The sequence below is a fragment of the Salmo salar genome, chromosome ssa05, assembly GCF_905237065.1.
Source record: "Salmo salar chromosome ssa05, Ssal_v3.1, whole genome shotgun sequence".
NCBI lineage: Eukaryota > Metazoa > Chordata > Actinopteri > Salmoniformes > Salmonidae > Salmo > Salmo salar.
The window spans coordinates 31,926,638-31,949,773 of NC_059446.1; the positions used below are offsets into that span (position 1 = coordinate 31,926,638).

The 23,136-nt window shown below is 42.3% G+C and overlaps 1 protein-coding gene across 4 annotated transcripts in view; it reads right to left on the reverse strand.

Moving 5' to 3' along the window:
- The window catches only part of LOC106604630 (complexin-1), a 78,702-nt gene that overhangs the window by 40,046 nt on the left and 15,520 nt on the right, over nt 1-23,136 (reverse strand). For 2 of the 4 annotated variants that reach the window (XM_014199457.2, XM_045718051.1), the window contains one exon: nt 15,647-15,763. In XM_014199457.2, the coding sequence (XP_014054932.1) occupies nt 15,647-15,677 (31 nt within the window). In that variant the 5' untranslated portion in view covers nt 15,678-15,763. Of the gene's footprint in view, nt 1-15,646; nt 15,764-16,690; nt 16,966-23,136 lie in introns of those variants that run through there. The other 2 variants (XM_014199456.2, XR_006769852.1) reach the window with 2 other exon arrangements.

Genomic DNA, 23,136 nt, shown 5'->3' on the forward strand with positions numbered 1-23,136 from the left:
GCACATGACGCAGCCTCCGACATTATCAGCAGAGACCAGGGCATTGCTCTGGCCGCTCTGGCCTCCACCGACAGAACCCAGCCCAGTCCACATGTCCCTCTCCCCAAGCCTTCAAAGCTATGGGGCCAAAGGCCTGCTCTGTACACAAATGACCAACCAGGCACATTGCTTGTGCTCTACTTGACTAGAAGTAGAATGCACACAGGGCACCATATGGAGTTATGTGTAGAATGTTGCACAATATAATGAACAGAGCAGAGCAATTGGTGGATTGGATTATACAGGCTTTGGTAATTGGTGGATTAATTAGCTGACTCATTGACCTTCATCTGAACCTTGGGTTCCCCACTGAATAAATGATTTGAGGGAAATGCGAGGCCAACTCTCCATCGTAAATCTTGATTTCAGGGATTTTATTTGGTTACAGCAAGACATTGGGATAATAACCTGTATGCTAGACTGTAACACTACAATTTCACCTTTCACCTTTCATTTTGTCATCCCGTGGCGAGGGTGAAAAGCTGTGTTTTATGGAATGAAAGGTACTGTACTGAGCGGGCTGTTATGACCCACTCTCCTTATCTGCCCCTCCTTCTCTCTCACAAAGACAAACACTCTCTCTCTCTCTCTCTCTCTCTCACACACACACACACACACACACACTTATGAACAGACACACATGGAATCGGCACCAGACACCAGAAGTGTACATGATAAATGACCTAGCACACCAAACAGGACCAGACTGTTTATTAGACCTTAAAGTCAGTTTGGTTGACATAATTGATGAGCCTACATTATGTTTGACTAAGTTTCAGGGAGGGAGCAGGGAGGAAGGTAAGGGAAAAGTGAATATGTGGAAAGACCAGAATGGCCTGTAACCTTAAGGGAACCACATCTCACCTTTACTATATTGATGTTGGCTAAAGCCTGGCAGAGGGAGACCAGGATTTTCTGCCAAGATGACATATGAAAGAGGTGGCCATTTTGGAAGGTGGTCAAGGAGGCACAGTGAGGATAACCGATGCTCTGGCCAAAGGAGCTTAACATACTGCCAGCCAGTAACATAGTAGTCTCTATGGGTGATGCAGGGTAGCATACTGTATCGGAGAGACCCAAGTGGAGAATTTGCGCTTATCTAATGGCCAACGTCACAGGCCTATTTTTGACAGAAGTAGTTCCTTTATATCAACAGCCCCGATACTAGCATTTTAAGTCTCTTGACTGAACTTTTCACGTTTTGCTCAATGTTTCACTTTCAATATTGGGAACAGAAGAACGGCCCAGCATGTATTCTGGGTGACTATTTTAGTGGAAGAAAGTTTTGCTAAATTAGGTCAAACGATTTACATCACCAAGAGGATAAACAGTGTTTCAATGCTACGTGACCACAAATAACATTTGTGTCCACATTTCAGCAGAGATAACACAAAGATTAACTGATTCCAATAAATAAATAATTCTAAGATTCATTAAAAAAAACTGTTTAGTTATTTTCAACTACAGTGCTCTGCTCTAAACCAATGACAGTCATTCCCCTTTGCTGATTCTGAGCTTTTATTTTACTAGGCAAGTCATCTAAGAACAAATTCTTATTTACAATGATGGCCTACTCTGGCCAAACCCTGACGACTTGTGCGGCGCTCTATCGGACTCCCAATCACAGTTGGATGTGATACAGCCTGGATTTGAACCAGATACTATAGTGACACCTCTTGCACTGAAATGCAGTGCCTTAGACTGCTGTGCCACTCGGGAGCCCTCTTCAAAGCATTCCCAAAAATGATGATTATATTTGGATAGTCTGAAGTACTACTTGGCTCTCTGTTGCCTTAATGGGCAATGCCAGGCAATTGTTGATGATGATCATTTCAACTTCATGAATGGTCAAGCAGATTCAAATGAGACAAAAACACATGGGCTTCAAAATAACTGGAAAATTGCTTCCCAAAATCAGAAATATGTACAGTAACTGTACAGATGTAGGATCTTAATTTGATCACTCTTTTGTTGCTGAGAATTTTCCTGCACAGAAGGAAATGCAAAACTGTAGTGTATTTGAGTTTTAAACTTTAAGTTATTGCAATTTACAATGACTTGATTTGCCCAAATTAAAAATCTACCAGTCCCTTAAAAAAATGTCCATTAATCATAATCCACATAATAATTCACATTTCATGTTGCTGCAGGATTATTTTCCTGCTGTAGCATACTGGCTCAAATTAAGATCCTACATCTGTATGAGATCAGTTCATACTCTAAGTGAATCTATGCCAAGCTCTGAAGTTGTTGGAACTGTGTGAAAAAGCATTGTATGCTTTTCTCACTGAAGCAGCTTTATGACTTAAACTGAAGTGAGCTTTTTGTGTTGAATTGCTGTAATATAGGTTCAAATATCCAGGCCAAAGAAATTAGTCACTCCAACACGACACGCTCAGACGCAACAGAGGAAAGTTAGCCCATCTGTGACGTGCATATGAGCGAGAGTAATGTGTGTGTGTCTAGCTATTAGTTTTAATTGTTTGTGTATGTTCAACTTTCCCTTTGTATTTCTGTGAATAATGGCTTTGTCAGTTTGTGTGTGTGCGTGTGTGTGTGCGTGTGCGTGTGCGTGTGTGTGTGTGCATGTTCGTATGCTCGTTTGTGTCTGCTGTGGCTGGTGTCTTCTCTGGTCCCCAGGATGGCATGAGGCATGATGGCATGAGGGGTCTACAGCACAGCCGTAATCCCTACTGCCTACAGCCAACAAGGGCCGGCCCGGCCAAGTGGGCTGGCCAGGAGTAGAATGTACAGCTGCCGACCCCTAAAGAACTCTCCATGCTGGACACAGCCTGTCTGAACTTCAACCCAACACATCCGCCTCAGCCCGCCTGCCTGCACAGACTGCACAGAGGGCTTGGGAATCATCATGGTAAAACAGACAATATGCTGTAATATGCTGCAGGTGTGTGTGTTAGAGGGGGGGAGTGAGTGAGTGTACGAGAAGGTTCGACTCTGAGCCATAAATACAATAAATTCAGAGCAAATTAAACCATTTATTCATTTCACACGCTATCTCCCTTCCATTTCACAGCTATCTCCCATTCATTTCAGCGGCCATCTCCCTTTCATTTCAGCGGCTATCTCCCTTTCATTTCAGCAGCTACTTCCTCCTGATGGTGCTGTATAACTCCTCATAGAGAGTAGACGTGCTACATCAGTAACCCTCCTATTGAGAGAAGAGAATAAATATTCATTATTAAAGGAGGATGTCACCATTATCTCCCAGTAACCCAACCTCTCCATTTCATCTCTCCATTGAACCCACAGCAGTGCATGTGGATCCCTTCCTGACTACCTCGTCATGGATGCTGTATTGATTCTGTCACCCCCCTTGTGATACTGCCGCTAACTTCCTGGTCATCACACACACACACACACACACACACACACACACACACACACACACACACACACACACACACACACACACACACACACACACACACACACATTGAATAGTATACACTATTAGCTGTTTCTAAATTAATAAGCGGCAGCGCTCATGCGGCACACACACACTCGACTCCCCAGAGTCACAGGTAGACTGTTTTGATTCCAACTCCACGCTAAAAGAAAAGAGCCATTTGGAAACATAATTAGCTGCACGGAAGCTAAGGAAGCGGTTTTGTTATTGTACTGTAGTTAGGGTAAGAAAATCTTATTTGACTCCACGGTCTGCTGAGCGTGGGTTCGGAGATGTGGGATTATTGTAATAATGATGATGGTAATGATTGTGGTTACAGCAATTATAATAATGCCACTGCTATTGTGTTTCTGCATATCTATGTAGTACATTACTTCCTAATTGTGTTTATTTATACATAGATACACAATCCGGGGTTCAGATATTCACTAACTAAACCAACAGATTTTAACACCAGGAATTCCAAATTAGGAGCTTTGATTGACAGCAGTCCGCAGCACACCCCTCTTGGGATATTACCTCCAGTGGTCATTGGTCAATCTAACCTCTCTCCCACTACAGTGGAAGGAATCTATCATCATTATAACATGAGCACGGAAAACACATAGTGACCTTAAAGGGACATGCCAAAGACAGACCTCACAGGATTGATGAGGGCAAATGCCAATACATCAATCATTTAGAGATTGCTGTGTTTCTCTTCCACCCAGTCCATTACTCCTGTAACTATACCTTTGTAATGGTGGGGTTTAAGGACTATGCCTCGCCAAATCTCTTATTCATGGGTTGCATGTTTTGTCACAATATTTTTTAACATTCGTTTTAGGACTGATGCCCGACTGAGCGTTCTAAATTTGATCAAAAGTGCATTACAGTGGCTTGTTATTGCACTATAGATACAAAAGTATGTAGACACCCTTTCAAATGAGTGGATTCAGCTATTTCAGCTACACCCGTTGCTGACAGGTGTATAAAAATCAAGCACGCCGCCAGGCAATCTCCATAGACAAACATTGGCAGTAGAATGGCCTTACTGAAGAGCTCAGTGACTTTCAAAGTGTCACCGTCATAGGATGCTACCTTTCCAACAAGTCAGTTTGTCAAAGTTCTGCCCTGCTAGAGCTTCCCCGGTAAACTGTAAGTGCTATTACTGTGAAGTGAAAACGTCTAGGAGCAACAGCCACGAAGTGGTAGGCATCACATGCTCACAGAACGGAACTTTAGTGTGTAAAAATCGTCTGTCCTTGGTTGCAACACTAACTACCGAGTTCCAAACTGCCTCTGAAAGCAACATCAGCACAATAACTTTTCATCGGGAGCTTCATGAAATGTGTTTCATGATCCAATACACTGCCGGCTGAGAAGAGGTATTTGGAGTGGACTTCTAGTCCGACTCAGGAGGCGCACACACCATCCACCGCTTCAGAGTGTATTACTTGCTAATGTTCAGTCTCTGGATAATATAATAGATGAGCTCAGGTCGAGAATCTCCTTCCAGAGAGACATCAGGTATTGTAACATATTCTGTTTCACTGAAACATGGCTCTCTCAGGATATACTGTCTTTGTCCATACAGCCAGCTGGGTTCTCAGTACATCGCGCAGACAGGAATAAAGAACTCTCCTGGAAGAAAAAAGGTGGGTTGTATGTTTCATGATTAACTACTCATGGTGTGATTGTGAAAACATACAGAAACTCAAGTCCTTTTGTTCACCTGACCTAGAATACCTCACAATTAAATGGTGACCGTATTACCTCCCAAGATCATTTTCTTCGGTTATAGTCACAGCCGTGTATATTTCCCCTCAAGCTGATACCACGACGGCCCTTAAAGAACTTCACTGGACTTCACTGCAAACTGGAAACCACATATACTGAGCGTGTATTTATTATATCTGTGGATTTATCTTTTTTGGGGGGGAAAACGCTACCGAAGTTCTACCAAAACGTTGACTGTAGCACTCACTCTGAGAAAACATTAGACCACTGCTACTCAGCTTGTCGAAATGCCTACAAGGCCCTCCCCCGCCCTCCCTTCGGCAAATCTAATCATGACTCCATTTTTCTCCTCCCTTCCTACAGGTAGAAACTCAAACAGGACTACCTGTGCTAAGGACTATTCAACACTGGTCCGACTAATCGGAATCCATGCTTCAAGATTGTTTTGATCACGCAGACTGGGATATGTTCGGAGTAGGCTCTGAGAATAACATAGACGAATACACAAATACAGTGACTTAGTTCATCAGGAAGTGTGTAGGAGATGTTGTACCCACTGTGACGATTAAAACCTACCCTAACCAGAAACTGTGGATAGATGGCGGAATTCACGCAAAACTGAAAGCACAAACCACCGCATTTAACCATGGCAAGGTGACTGGGAATATGGCCGAATCCAAACACTGTAGTTATTCCCTCCGTAAGGAAATCAAACAGGCAAAACGTCAAGTCTATGTATATAGGGCAGCAGCCTCTAAGATGAAGGGTTGCGTAACCGGGTGGAAGCCACCTATTGTAGGCTGTCTCGTCATTGTTGGTAATCAGGTCTACAACTGTTGTGTCATCTGCAAACGTGATGATTGAGTTGGAGGCATGCATGGTCACGCAGTCATGGGTGACCAGGGAGTACAGCAGGGGGCTGAGCACGCATCCTTGTGGGGCCCCTGTGTTGAGGATCAGCAAAGTGGTGTTGTTTCCTAACCTTCACCACCTGGGGGCGGCCAGTCAGGAAGTCCAGGACCCAGTTGCACAGGGTGGCGTTCAGACCCAGGGCCCCGAGCTTAATAAAGAGCTTGGAGGGTACTATGGTGTTGAATGCTGAGCTATAGTTAATGAACAGCATTCTTACATACATAAGAAATTCAAAAGTTTGGGGTCATTTAGAAATTACCTTCTTTTTGGTCCATTAAAATAACATCAAATTGATCATAAATACAGTGTAGACATTGTTAATGTTGTAAATAACTATTGTAGCTGGAAATGGCAGATTTTTTATGGAACATCTACATACAGTGAGGGAAAAAAGTATTTGATACCCTGCTGATTTTGTACGTTTGCCCACTGACAAAGAAATGATCAGTCTATAATTTTAATGGTAGGTTTATTTGAACAGTGAGAGACAGAATAACAACCAAAAAAATCCAGAAAAACGCATGTCAAAAATGTTATAAATTGATTTGCATTTTAATGAGGGGAATAAGTATTTGACCCCCTCTCAATCAGAAAGATTTCTGGCTCCCAGGTGTCTTTTATACAGGTAACGAGCTGAGATTAGGAGCACACTCTTAAAGGGAGTGCTCCTAATCTCAGTTTGTTACCTGTATAAAAGACACCTGTCCACAGAAGCAATCAATCAATCAGATTCCAAACTATCCACCATGGCCAAGACCAAAGAGCTCTCCAAGGATGTCAGGGACAAGATTTTATGATATTATGGTAATGAAGATGGTTCAGAACAATTAGCCTGATTAACTTCCTGTTGTTATGAATGACAATTCTAGTGTCAATTCTAGTTAATCAGGCTAATTCTAGTCAATTCTAGTGTCAGACCTACACAAGGCTGGAATGGGCTACAAGACCATCGCCAAGCAGCTTGGTGAGAAGGTGACAACAGTTGGTGTGATTATTCGAAAAGAACTGTCAATCAGTTGGTGCGATTACACAAATAACTGTCAATATCCCTCGGCCTGGGGCTCCATGCAAGATCTCACCTCGTGGAGTTGCAATGATCATGAGAAAGGTGAGGAATCAGCCCAGAACTACACGGAAGGATCTTGTCAATGATATCAAGGCAGCTGGGACCATAGTCACCAAGAAAACAATTGGTAACACACTACGCCGTGAAGGACTGAAATCCTGCAGCGCCTGCAAGGTCCCCCTGCTCAAGAAAGCACATATACATGCCCGTGTGAAGTTTGCCAATGAACATCTGAATGATTCAGAGGACAACTGGGTGAAAGTGTTGTGGTCAGATGAGACCAAAATGGAGCTCTTTGGCATCAACTCAACTCGCCGTGTTTGGTGGAGGAGGAATGCTGCCTATGACCCCAAGAACACCATCCCCCTCGTCAAACATCGAGGTGGAAACATTATGCTTTGGGGGTGTTTTTCTGATAAGGGGACAGGATAACTTCACCGCATCAAAGGGACGATGGACGGGGCCATGTGCCGTCAAATCTTGGGTGAGAACCTCCTTCCCTCAGCCAGGACATTGAAAATGGGTCATGGATGGGTATTCCAGCATGACAATGACCCAAAACACACGGCCAAGGCAACAAAGGAGTGGCTCAAGAAGAAGCACATTAAGGTCCTGGAGTGGCCTAGCCAGTCTCCAGACTTTAATCCCATAGAAAAATCAGTGGAGGGAGCTGAAGGTTCGAGTTGCCAAAAGTCAGCCTCGAAACCTTAATGACTTGGAGAAGATCTGCAAAGAGGAGTGGGACAAAATCCCTCCTGAGATGTGTGCAAACCTGGTGGCCAACTACAAGAAACGTCTGACCTCTGTGATAGCCAACAAGGGTTTTGCCACCAAGTACTAAGTCATGTTTTGCAGAGGGGTCAAATACTTATTTCCCTCATTAAAATGCAAATCATTCTTCTGGATTTTGTTGTTGTTATTCTGTCTCTCACTGTTCAAATAAACCTACCATTAAAATAATTAGACTGACCATTTCTTTGTCAGTGGGCAAACGTACAAAATCAGCAGGGGATCAAATACTTTTTTCCCTCACTGTAGGTGTACAGAGGCCCATTATCAGCAACCATCACTCCTGTTTTCCGATGACACGTTGTGTTAGCTAATCCAAGTTTATAATTTTAAAAGGCTAATTGATCATTAGAAAACCCTTTTGCAATTATGTTGTCACAGCTGAAAACAGTCGTGCTGATTGAAAAATGAAGGCTATTCCATGCGAGAAATGGCCAAGAAACTGAAGATCTCGTATAATGCTGTGTACTACTCCCTTCACAGAACAGCACAAACTGGCTCTAACCAGAATAGAAAGAGGAGTGGGAGCCCCAGGTGCATAACTGAACGAGAGGACAAGTACATCAGAGTGTCTAGTTTGAGAAACAGACGCCTCACAAGTCCTCAACTGGCAGCTTCATTAAATCGTATCCGCAAAACACCAGTCTCAACGTCAACAGTGAACAGGCGACCCCGGATGCTGGCCTTTGCAACCCTAGGCAGAGTTGCAAAGAAAAAGCCATATCTCAGACTGGCCCATAAAAAGAAAAGATTAAGATTGGCAAAAGAACACAAACACTGGACAGGGATATGGCAGAGATATGACCCCAAACGTTTGAATGGTAGTGTAGGTATTATTTTTGTCCAGTTGGGATAGGGCAGTGTGCAGTGCGTTGGAGATTGCATCATCTGTGGATCTATTGGGGCAGTAAGCAAATTTAAGTGGATCTAGGGTGTCAGATAAAGTAGAGGTGATATGATCCTTAACTAGCCTCTCAAATCACTTCTTGATGACAGAAGTGAGTGCTACTGGGCGATAGTCATTTAGTTCAGTTACCTTTGCTTTCTTGGGTACAGGAACAATGGTGGACATCTTGAAGCAAGTGGAGACAGAAGACTGGGATAGGGAGAGATTGAATATGTCCGTAAACACTCCAGCCAGCTTGTCTGTGCATACTCTGAGGATGCGGCTAGGGATGCTGTCTGGGACGGCATTTTTGCAAGGGTTAACAAGCTTAAATACCTTACTTACATCAACCACAGAGAAGGAGAGCCCACAGTCCTTGGTAGAGTGCCGCGTCGGTGGCACTGTGTTATCCTCAAAGCGGGCGAAGAAGGTGTTTAGCTTGTCCGGAAGAAAGATGTCGGTGTCCGCGACATGGCTGGTTTTCCCTTTGTAGTCTGTGATTGTCTGTAGACCCTGCCACATACGTCTCATGTCTGAGCCATTGAATTGCGACTCCACTTTGTCTCTGTACTGATTTTTGGCCTGTTTGATTGCCTTACTGAGGGAATAACTACACTGTTTGTATTCGGCCATATTCCCAGTCACCTTGCCATGGTTAAATGCGGTGGTTCGGGCTTTCAGTTTTGGACAAATGCTGCCATCTATCCACGGTTTCTTGTTTGGGTTGGTTTTAATAGTCACAGTGGGTACAACATCTCCTATACAGTTCCTGATGAACTCAGTCACCGTATTTGTGCATCCGTCGATGTTATTCTCAGAGGCTACCCCGAACATATCCCAGTCCGTGTGAACAAAACAATCTTGAAGCATGGATTGCGATTGGTCAGACCAGCGTTGATTAGACCTTAGCATGGGTACTTCCTTTTTGAGTTTCTGCCTATAGGAAGGTTAGGAGCAAAATGGAGTCGTGATCAGATTTGCCAAAGGGTGGGTGGAGGAGGGCCTTGTAGGCATTTTAAAAGTTGAGTAGCAGTGGTGCAGTGGTCCAATGTTTTTCCAGATCGAGTCGTCCAGCGTAGTTCTTTGAGGGCCGTCATGGTATCATCTTGAGGGGGAATATACACAGATGTGACTATACTGAAGAGAATTCACTTGGAAAGTAATACGGTCGGCATTTGATTGTGAGGTATTCTAGGTCAGGTGAACAAAAGGACTTGAGTTTCTGTATGTTATCACAATCACACCATGAGTATTTCATCATGAAAAATACACCCCCGTCTTTCTTCTTCCCGGAGAGTTCTTTATTTAGGCCAAAGAGTTCAAAGACAAAAGAGTTCAATTTTGGTTTCGTCAGACCAGATAATCTTGTTTCACGTGGTCTGAGAGTCCTTTAGGGGCCTTTTGACAAACTCCAAGCGGGCTGTCATGTGCCTTTTACTGTGGATTGGCTTCTGTCTGGCCACTCTACCATAAAGGCCTGATTGGTGTAGTGCTGCAGAGATGTTTGTCCTTCTGGAAGGTTCTCCCATCGCCACAGAGGAACTCTGGAGCTCTGTCAGAGTGACCATCAGGTTCTTGGTCACCTGCCTGACCAAGGCCCTTCTCCCCCAATTGCTTAGTTTGTCCGGGCGGCCAGCTCCAAGAAGAGTCTTAGTGGTTCCAAACTTTTTCCATTTAAGAATGATGGAGGCCATTGTGTTCTTGGGGACCTTCAATGCTGCAGAAATGTTTTGGTACCCTTCCCCAGATCTGTGCTTCGACACAATCCAATCCTGTCTTGGAGCTCTACGGACAATTCCTTCGACCTCATGGTTTGGTTCTTGCGCTGCACTTTCAAGTGAGGGACCTTATATAGACAGGTGTGTACCTTTCCAAATAATGTCCAATCAATTGAATTTACCACAGGTGGGACTCCAATGAAGTTGTAAAAACATCTCAAGGATGATCAATGGAAACAGGATGCACCTTAGCTCCATTTCAAGTCTCATAGCAAAGGGTCTGAATACTTATGTCAATAAGGTATTTCAGTTATTTTTGGGGATAAAGGTGCAAACATAAAAAAAAAAAAATGTGCTTTGTCATTATGGGGTATTGTGTGTAGATTAATGAGGAGAAATATTTCAATATTATTTAATCCATTTTAGAATAAGCCTGTAACGTAACAAAAAGTGGAAAAAGGAAAGAGGTCTGAATACTTTTCGAAGGCACTGTATATGGATAGGGCAAAAAAAAGTAACAACTGAAAGGGAACAGTTTGGATATCATGGGGAAATTATTCAACCAAAGGTGAGGACACAACAGTTCACCTGACACAAGACTGAATACAAACAGTACAGTGTTGATTTTATGTGCATTTGACATTTATTGTACTTTCGCCGCATTTGTTGATAACGAAATCTGAAAATAATCTGGATACATTCAGTAACATGATAAGACAATTTCTGGAAATGTGGGGTCTAACTGGTGTCTCCAAGTGGCCATACAGTACACCTCTCCAAAGTGTGCACAGTTACTAAGTAATATAAATGCACTTTTTTTGACTCAAAGAAGAGTCTTCAACTATAAGGGGCTTTTTTGAGCTCTCCTAGCTGTGCCGTTCAGGAACTAGAGCAAACACACTTGTAGCTGGCTTTTTTTTGGAACACAACCCTGCATCCCTGCCCTCACACAATTACTGTTGTTGTTTACGTAATCCAAAAACGGTCCATTATAAATCGCAATCCGGGTCAGGTGGGCATCATTTGAAAGCCTGTTTAATTGCCAACATGACTAGCAAAGTTATGTTATATTACAGTGTTTCCCAATGCAATTCAGGGAAACAGATCATAATTTGATCTGCATTGTAACATGTAGCAGTCAGGAAGCAAATATAGGGAGTGCATATTTAATAAATAAATGAATATGGCACAACACAGAAACACGAGTAGCGTACAGACATGAAACACGAACAGAGTGAATAACCCCTAGGGACAGAACCAAAGGGAGTGACAGTTATAGGGAAGGTAATCAGGCAGGTGATTGAGTCCAGGTGAGTCTGATGAGGCGCTGATGAGCGTAACGATGGTGACAGGTGTGCATAATAACGAGCAGGCTGACGACCTTGAGCGCCGGGAGAGGGAGTATACGTGACACGCATAGAAAGATGTCATGATGTCACGACTTCTGCCGAAGTCGATGCCCCTCCTTGCTCGGGTGGTGCTCGGCGGTCGACGTCACCGGTCTTCTAGCCATCATTGATCAGTTTTTCATTTTCCATTGGTTTTGTCTAGTCTTCCTACACACCTGGTTCCAATCCCATTAATTACATGTTGTAAGGTAAGGTAACCTGCCTAAATGACTACTGACCCGTAGCACTCACATCTGTAGCCATGAAGTGCTTTGAAAGGCTGGTCATGGCTCACATCAACACCATTATCCTAGAAACCCGAGACCCACTCCAATTTGCATACCGCCCTAACAGATCCACAGATGATGCAATCTCTATTGCACTCCACACTGCCCTTTCCCACCGGGACAAAAGAAACACCTATGTAAGAATGCTATTCATTGACTACAGCTCAGTGTTCAACACCATAGTGCCCTCAAAGCTCATCAATAAGCTAAGGACCCTGGGACTAAACACCTCCTTCTGCAACTGGATACTGGACTTCCTGACGGGCCGCCCCCAGGTGGTAAGGGTAGGTAACAACACATCCACCACGTTGATCCTCAATACAGGGGCCCTTCAGGGTTGCGTGCTCAGTCCCCTCCTGTACTCCCTGTTCACTCATGACTGGCACGACTCCAACACCATAATTAAGTTTGCCGATGACTTAACAGTGGTAGGCCTGATGACCGACAACGATGAGACAGCCTATAGGGAGGAGGTCAGAGACCTGGCCATGGGGTGCCAGGACAACAACCTCTCCCTCAACATGATCAAGACATAGGAGGTTATTGTGGACTACAGGAAAAGGAGGACCGAGCATGCCCCCATTCTCATAGATGGGGCTGTAGTGGAGCAGGTTAAGAACTGGTGTCCACATCACCAACAAAATAACATGGTCCAAGCACACCAAGGCAATCATGAAGAGGGCACGACAAAATCTATTCCCCCTCAGGAGAAATGATTTGGCATGGGTCCTCATATCCTCAAAAGGTTCAACAGCTGCACCATCGAGAGCATCCTGACTGGTTGCATCACTGCCTGGTATGGAAACACATCTAATCAAATGGCTACCTAGAATATTTGCATCCCCCCCTTTTACACTGCTGCTACTCTCTGTTATTATCTATGAATAGTCACTTTAATAACTCGACCTACATGTGCATATTACCTCAATTACCTCGACTAACTGGTGCCCCAGCACATTGACTCTGTACCGGTACCCCCTGTATATAGCCTACCTATTGTTATTTTACTGCTGCTCTTTAATTATTTGTTACTTTTATTTCTTCTTTTTTTTTAACTGCATTGTTGGTTAGGTCTTGTAATAAGTAAGCATTTCACTCTAAGGTCTACACCTGTTGTATTGGCGCATGTGACAAATACCATTTGATTTGATTTGATTTGACATGTGTTTTATGATATGGAAACGTGAAGTGCACATTTGGACTCATGTGTTTGGCTTGCTTGTATGACATCAAGGCAGTATTTATGTCACGTCCTGACCATAGAAAGCTTTTATTTTCTATGGTAGAGTAGGTCAGGGTGTGACTGGGGGGTTAGTCTAGTTTATTATTTCTATGTGGGGTTCTAGGTTTGTATTTCTATGTTGGTGATTGTGTATGATTCCCAATTAGAGGCGGCTGGTAACCGTTGTCTCTAATTAGGGATCATACTTAAGTAGCATGTTTTCCACCTGTGGGTTATGGGATATTGTGTTTATGTTTAGTTGCCTGTTAGCACTGCATTGTCGTCACGGTTCGTTTAGTCTTTATTGTTTTGTATTTTGCTAAGTTTCACTTTCTAATAAATTATGTGGAACGCTACTCACGCTGCGCCTTGGTCCGTCTATACACACGAACGTGACAATTTATTATATTCCTCAACTTCTCATCTTTCAAAATACATAGTGTCCTCTTAATTTACAGCATTTCCCTCACTGAGACAACAACAACAAAAAACTCAAAAGTTGCCTAATTAGCGGGAGGGAGGCAACTTCTTGTCGCGACTGTCAGTCAAAACCCATACAGCGCTGTGAAGCGCAGAGTCAGAGCTCTGACGTCATGTATAACATGTTACTGTACAGCCACTGCATTCCAATTTAGGCGTGTATCAGTGTCCAAATCCGCCAGTGTAAAGGTCTACAATGGGGAAGCAAGCTAAACTTCATTAACCAAAAGGCAATCTTCTTCCACACACACATTTCCCATATCAATAGGAGAGAAATAAACAAAAACATGTCTCCAAACTGCTGAAGGTTAGGACCTTGGCATCAAGCTCTATTTCTTCATGTGTGAAATCCCTTTGCACAAAATTCAGTGGATTCTACTCGTTTTCTTTATCGATGTAGCTGGGTACAGCTGACCACAGGCCCTGACAAACTGCCTTATCTAGCAGCTGTTTAATGAAATGAATCCCATCTCTTCCTCTTTGAGCCCTTGCTCTCCCTAATCAGTCAGTGTTGGTTTCTCCAGCGTATCCATCATCGGGTCTCAGAACGCACAGCTGTCTAAAGCCATCGATGACAGGGATGCATGGCAAGTCATGTTTTTTATGGCAAGAGACAAGGGTGTGTGTGTGTGTGTGTGTGTGTGTGTGTGTGTGTGTGTGTGTGTGTGTGTGTGTGTGTGTGTGTGTGTGTGTGTGTGTGTGTGTGTGTGTGTGTGTGTGTGTGTGTGTGTGGAGGGAGGAGGCTGTGTAAGGATTTGAAAAGGTTTACTGTATTATTACAGTCTATCTCCAGGTTTAGCACCTCTCCATATAAGACACTTACTTCACCATCCACTAGATTGATTTGCATATTGATGATAGGATCAATTTGTTACATTCATTAAAAAATGCATTACTTTATATGCTAATCCCACATAGGGACATCTTTCCTCAAGTAATTATGAAAATAAAATCATGCATATTTAATGTGCACTAATACAATTGTTGAACATTAAATTAGTGTTGATAGGCTTTTGCAGCTGGAAGATAAGGAGTAATAGCACAAAGTCAAGATGTACTACTGCACAGTAATAATGTTTGTAATGGTGCTCATTGGAAGGCTACAGGTAGGCTTCCACTGTATTCGTTTTTTGGAAGTACAATTATTCAACGCCTACGCTCCAGATGAACTTCATGGAAGAGTAAATAGCTCTTTAAGGATTCGGGCTTTAAAACATGTGCAATGCACCTGTGCAGATACTGAAATGCGCAAAATTGCCAATAGCTCTCAACAAAGGGACTGACTAACTGCTGGAGATGCAGTGCGCAATTGCGCATAACCAAAACAGTGGTTATTCAAAATACTATGATATTTTCGACATAATCGATCAATAAACATCCAAACCTTCTAAATATATAAATTATGCGTGTTCAAATTTCACCAAGAAAAATATAGCCTACAATGATGAACTGGCATAGCTAATATTCCAAGTTTACTTTCCCAGAATATATACATAACTATAAATGTAACCGAATAACGTGATAGTTGTGTATCTCCAAAAACCCATTAACCAATATAAACAAAGTGGTTTTAGTCGCCTTAACGGACCTCGTCATGACCTATAGTCTGGGAGACTGGAAGACACTCGGACGCTCCGGTATCTCCCCATAGAGACAACAGCCTAAGACTGCATGATCTCATCAGGCAGTGGTAGCATAAGGTTAGCAACTTACCTCCCAACGCTTGCTTCATAACAAAATCCATGATGATGGCTTTTGATTCCTGACTTTCTTTATCCTCGCGATCTTACATTCAGGTCCAGCAGGAGAAATAGTCCTTTATTGGCCGATCTAGAGTAAAAAGAAAAACAGTTGGTGTTGAGTTCCCACTGAAACGTTTAACCTGTCCTGACCGAAACCCTTTACTCTGAAGAAACTTTTAAAACACTATTCAGCCATATTTCCATATGAATCCATTGATGTAAGTAACTGAATATGCCTCTTAGCACCAATAAAAATAAGCAGGTAATAGCTCATAGGTAGACTGACTGTTTTAGGGCCCATAGGAAGAACACCAACCGTCAATATATCCGACCTCATAGCCTAAACGCAGACGCATGCACAATCATGCATGTACCGTTTTTCACGAGCACAAATAACAATATGGTGCTGTACACTTCTCCTACACACTTATCAGTATGTTCATTTTTAGCCTAAAACATCACATTTGATTATGTCTGGTTTGTTATTGAGAATTATATCGAAACTTATGTTCTTATTGGTAGGCTACTCAAAGTCTAAAATATGTCACCGACACTTAACTATTTCTTAGAGGTCTCCACATTTCCCGGGAGTAGCAGAGGTGAAGGGTGACGACCAAAATACACAATAATCCTCCTCATATTGAAAACTTCCAATAAAGATAATTTATATTTTTACGATTCCAAATGTTTGTCAACCCATCTAGAAACGATCAATGTTCCTAATTCCTATAACCTACGATGTTGTTTCATGAACAATAACCATGCCTTTTTGATTGCATGTAGCCTATTGCAAAAATAGCGTATGTATTTAGATGATCAGTCAATTTGAACATAAAACTGATTAATAAAAGCGTTGCATTTGTGAAAGCACCATGGAAATGATTGCGGTGATACAGAAACACTTCCTTTCGATCAAAGACAGGTTTCAGCACCATTGCTGGTGGAAAGCTCCTTTCTCAACCTTCAACATAGTTCACCCGACAGCCGGGTTTTCTTCAGCGCTCATAATAATTACCTGTCCGGCGATTGGGAATCTATCAAAAACGACAATAAGACTCTCAAAAATGAAGTTTTTTTTTGCAATGGCAGACGTTGATATTAAGTGCACACGCCTAGCATCTCCTGTTTCCTGGCAAAAAGGTATGTCCTTGCTCCTTCTTCCACACTGGCTATATGAGTGTGTTTACGAGGGGAACTGCAGCTGCCTTGCCTGCTGCTGATGAAGCAACTCACTGAATCACATGTAGAGCTCCCTTCTGAAACGTCCCACGTTCTGACCGAAAGAGAGCGATCAATTATTGACGCGGTCCAGTCTTTGTGCGTCCCACCACGTTCGGTCCAATAGTGTCTTTTTGAGTAGTTTACCCGTATATAGCCGACAAACAAGAATACCAAGTGGACGGCTTTTATGACCAGCGATATACCTGCCTTGCTGCCTTTTAACCATGTCTGACCTACATTATATTGTCCCAGGCGACTGCTTTTGTGAATCTATGAGGTTGAATGCATCCTTTTTAAGGTGACATCCATCTAGGGTAGCCTTCCATTAGGCTACACACACACACACACATTGCATTTTGCTTCAAGGCTGGTTATGAAAGCAAAGGACAACATGTCTAGGCCTACTTATCCATTGTCAGGTGTTTCTTGAGCACCTCGTTTTTTTGGTTTTTGAGCACCTCGGTTTTTTTGGTTTATCACATCATTGACACAGACGTAATCAGATTGCAAAGGTTTCACATTGCATTTAAACAGGGGTGAAACTAAGGTGGTACGGTCTGGTAAGTGGTCTGGCAAAATAAATTGTGGGGGTACGTTAAACATGAGCCTATCACAATAATTAAAAGAAAATGTCAAGAAAACGGTAGGGTAATATACCATTATTTATCATTACCGCATGTCAAAGGCATAAAAAAAAATTGCGAATGGACATGAAAACCGGTGGTATAACCTACGCTCCAAAATGCGACGTTGTTCGCCGAGAACACTGACATTTTGCCAAATCAGAGATGAGTGGCCAACACCCGAGACACGCGCGTCAACAGTCGACGCATACATTCTGACCTAATTACAATAGCCAAATATCAGAACAATTTTAGTTTTTTTTGTGTATGAGATTTGTTTTTGTGTGTATTCCGTTCACCACTGTTTGGAGGTTGGAAATATTTTGCGTGTGAATGAACGTGCGCGGGTAGTGATCATTTGACAATCAGATGAAAACACCATGACTGGTTGTCTTTATGCCACAATAAAAGGTAATACATTTTAAAAGTTAAATGATGACTAGGCCCACAAAGACTAGGCCCACAGAGATCCTATTGAATTAATAGGGATTCTATATGTAATTAAATTATTGGGCCCATCAAAAAATGCTGGTGCACATCATTGGTCCTTGGCCTAGTTCAAACCTTTGTTAGGCCCAAACCCTTTGTCCTCCAACATTGTATTGGCCTTGCAGATATACTGTAGCAACATCATATCAGCATGTGTCCATATTTTCAACAGGACAATGATGTCATTTACTGCAATTTAAAATTAATAGCAGAATATTGGCCACCTTTAGCCAATAAGATGGAGGAATTAGTAGCAGATTCAGCTAATCGTCTTTGCCTGTTAACCTTTGACTGATTATTGAATGGAATTCCATGTGCAGTCATTTGGAGGCTTGCAATGTTTTCTTGGCCTTATTAGATTCACATTGATTTAACCTTTCCTCCAATTAGATTAGAGATGGGTAGGGTTAAATCATCCCCAATTTAATGTAAATCTCTCCCAGTTAAACAGTTGAATTAGCAAAAGGCATAGATATATATCCGTCTTGAGCAGACACATATGCACACAGTAGACAATCTGTATGTCTTTTAAAGTACATCATTTATAGGAGAAAACACAGTAGCATGCCTGCAGGTTGTTCGCAGACAAATCAACACTGTGCCATTACTATAAAGTGCCCTGGAACTGCAATACTCTCCCAAGCCTTGTTCCAAAGCCAGCCGTTTGTGTGTGCATGGCAACCCAAGTGATGATGATGCACGTATCGAAACTAAAGCCCTCTAATAGCCAGGATTACAGATTGACGTGGGTGTCACAGATTCCTATGGAATTCAAACCTGAAATTTGGAGATATTTCTCTCTCCACCCACCGAGTGCAAAACAAGCACCACGGCATCATCCGTTGCTTTTAGTGAGCCCACATGAACAACATGGGCCCACACACTGAGTAATGTACAAAACAAACAAACTAATTGATGGGCTTTGTTAGTGCTCCATCATGATCATTGTTACTATTGTTGTTGTAATTATTAGGATCTGGGCGCCTTGGATATACTGTACTGTACTGTAAATGTAAATTCAGTGCATTACGTGACATTCGCCCATTTAAGCACTTTGGCTTACAAAGATCAAACAAACCCAATCATGGTCAAAAGCTGTGTGGTTGGAATTACTAACCATGCAAGTCTACCACAATAAGCTGTAATATCATACCTGGTTTGTACTGCAGTTCACAAGCTAAACATCGTTAGGGACCTCTATGGATTTACAGAATATGAGGCCTCCTTTAACGTTTAACTAACTGAATCTCCCACATTTTCATATGTAAACAGAGGGTCCTCCAGTATTCCACTGTAATAGATTGACACGTTTACTGAAATTAGGGCGCATGTCGAGAATTTTTCATCCTCCCCTTTTCAGCTTTCTATCTCGTTTCATTTGAGGAGCAAAACAATGAGGTTGGGATTGAACAGGCTGGCCAAAACCAGGTAATTAGGCTTACTCTGCAATTCCCCACAGAGGTTTTTCCCGAACACCCAGGACTTAAAAAGCGGAGATAAAACCCAAGTTAACTCAAACAGCATTATTGCTCTGTGTTGACTGAAATAGGTTATAGATCCATAGCCATCAGCACAACACATAGGAACATGTACAGAAATGAACTTGATATATATTATATTATATTTTTATGATTCATCAGTTGCTTTTGTATTGTTCACACTTTGAAATCACCTTAGAACAGGTTATTATTAAACTTACATTTTAGTCATTTAACAGACACTCTTATCCAGAGTGACTTACAGGAGAAATTAGGGTTAAGTGCCTTGCTCAAGGGCACGTCTACAGATGTTTCACCTAGTCGACTCAGGGATTCGAACAAGCAACCTTTCAAGTACTCTCCCAACACTCTTAACCGCTAGACTACCTGCCACCTTTAATAAAGTCAATTTATTACAGAAGAAGCTGCTGACGAATATAATTTAAGGGGTCCAACCAAGGTGTCCAACCAATTCAGAGGCCAGCCCTAGACCATCTTGAATACATTCCAATGCTTCCTTGAGAGAATCACTGAGCTTTCACCACAAACAGATATTGGTTCGGATTAATTGATTGTGAAACTCATTACAATATTGCTTTGCGATTTAATTGACTCAATTCTATGATCTACATGATTTCTCTAACTTAATTTAATTGAACACCATCCATGTACTTTTCTTCATATTTATGCACCAGTAGGCAATATCGACCAGTGTAATGAAATTCCCAGTTGTAAACCATATACCAAGTTATTCTTGCTTCTTATGTAGGTTGCCATATTTTTGCTTTCCATTCACCAGTCCGGATTTGCGATCATCATCTTGTTTACCTGATTAATCATCTTCAGTTTCTAGAAAGCCTCTAATTTTTAACCAAACACTCATGTTCAAAGAGCACTTCCAGTAAACCTTATACAATCCACATATATAAAAATGGTTTAACAGAGTACTAAAGAAAATACAACTTCTACACAGGGTTGCATGGTTTGGACCTGATAATGCGTCTTCAGTTTTCTGTTTATTACAAAAGATAGAGACACAGTCATTGTAATGCATGCTCTGCCTCTCCGAGCTGAATAAATCACACTGATCTGCCCAAACTAGTCTTTGCCTTAGAATGGTGAGTTGGCCTCTAAATCAAGGTGGGTAATCTACAGACTTTGATGACGTGTGTTCCGTCATTTAATTGAATTATTGATCCTCCGAAAACTTCTGAAGCCCTACCTCCTTAAAGAGTTTGTAAAAATCCTGTGGCACTTGTATAAAAAAAATCTATGCACTTGTATTTCCCTACTAGGGCTAACTTTGCAGATGACATGTACTTGCAAAGATTGTGAATTGTTGTTGTCTCAGCTAGCTATCTTACGACGAAGGCACTAACGTAAGATGTTCTGGATAAGAGCGTCTGTTAAATGACTCAAATGTACATGTAATGTCAAATTTCCCCTGGAGGTTGTGTGTTTCATATGATCACCTAGTGGAGGACAGAGGGATGCTATAGGGTACTACTGGAATGAGGCCTCTGTTTTCTTCTCCGTTCTCCTCTTACCTCTGGGAAGGATAGGGACACTCACTTGCTAGTTGCTGATGGTGGTGGTGGGTAAATAACTAGTAAGTAGGTATATCTTTCCATCATCCTGTCATGAAAGACCTAATCTCCAACCAATGGAGGCCATTATAGCAGGCATATTACATCCTGGTATTTGGGGATTCCTCCTAATGGATACCTTAATATCATGCTTCTATCCCTGGGGTTCCTCGTTGAGCGCACCTTGCAGATCTTAAATGACCGAATAGGGGTAAGAAATATGGCTGACAGGTGATGTTGTAACCATATTGCTCACACTTCCATTCATTTCAGATCCATAAGGAGTAGAAAGTAATACAAATGACTATAATATTGTAATATAATATATCATCATTTTGTGGATAAGAAAAATAAAATAAATGAAGCTGCAATGTGTCAATCCAGTCATATAATATCAACCTGATATTTTAACGTGGATAATTACTGAATAGTAATCCCTAAGGTGTCAGTCCCTTTGGTGCTGCTGCTTGGTAATGGAGATCGACTTGGGTTCATTAATATGCGTTATTGAGGTTGTACTATTAATTGAATGATACCTTGCAGCATATTGCATGGGAGATGTGGGGATCTCAATTTAATAAGGGCAAGTGTGCAAATAGGTCATAATATGACATCCAAATAATGTCGGTATTGTCTTGGTATCGTTAGCATGTGGCTTGCATTTTCATTCATTTCCTATGATGCCACTGCCTTCCGGTCTGTAGCTAGCTAGTATATAAAATAATTTGGAGTCATTAAGCCTTCAGCTACTTCTAGTTACAGTTGAGACTTGGGGGTGTATTATGGTGAAGACTTGAGGTGGGCTGAGTGATGACCATACACTTAAATGATCATGACCAATTATCCAGGAACTTCCCTAAGCCACTCTTGGGGAGTGCTTACTCACACACACACACACACACACACACACACACACACACACACACACACACACACACACACACACACACACACACACACACACACACACACACACACACACACACACACACACACACACACACACACACACACACACACACACACACACACACGCACACGCACGCACATAGCACTCAGACAGTGAGTCACAACATGCCTTTGCTGCCATGATCAGTCCACTGCTGAATCATTTCTGATATGCCTCTGACGTCATGAGACAGCTAAGTGCAGATGTCAGTATATACTGTATATGTAGGCTTAGTGCCTCCTTCTGGGAGTTGGAGGTTAAGAGCTCCGATGTGTTGCTTCTGCCTTTCCTCTTGTTCAGAACCCTGGGAGGAGCCATTCCAGGGGCTGGTGCCTTCCTCCTCTCTCTCCAACCCTCAAAGTTCCAGAATGGAGGCAATTGTGGTCAGGGAGAAATCCAAACCAGTCTCATTGGAATCAATGGCATTAGAGTCATTGGTGATGCCTTTCCCATTTACACTGAACAAAAATATAAATGCAACATGTAAACTGTTAGTGAGAATTTCTCCTTTGCCAAGATAATCCATCCACCTGACAAGTGTGGCAAATCAAGGAGCTGATTAAATAGCGTGATCATTACACAGGTGCACCTTGTGCTGGGGACAATAAAAGGCCACTCTAAAATGTGCCGTTTTGCCACACAACACAATGCCACAGATGACTCAAGTTTTGAGGGAGCGTGCAATTGGTATGCTGCCTGCAGGAATGGCCACCAGAGCTGTTGGCAGAGAATTTATGTTAATTTCTCTACCATAAGCAGCCTCCAACATCATTTTAGGGAATTTGGTAGTATGTCTAACCGGCCTCACAACCGCAGACCCTGTGTACTGTATGGAGTCGTGTGAACGAGCAGTTTGCTGATGTCAATGTTGTGAACATTGTGCCCCATGTTGGCAGTGGGGTTATGGTATGGGCAGGCATAAGCTATGGACAATGAACACAAATTAATTTTAGCGATGGCAATTTAAATGCACAGGGATACCGTGACGAGATCCTGAGACCCATTATCGTGCCATTCATCCGCAACTATTACCTCATGTTTCCGCATGACAATGCACGGCCCCATGTTGCAAGGATCTGGACACAATTTCAGGAAGCTGAAAATGTCCCTGTTCT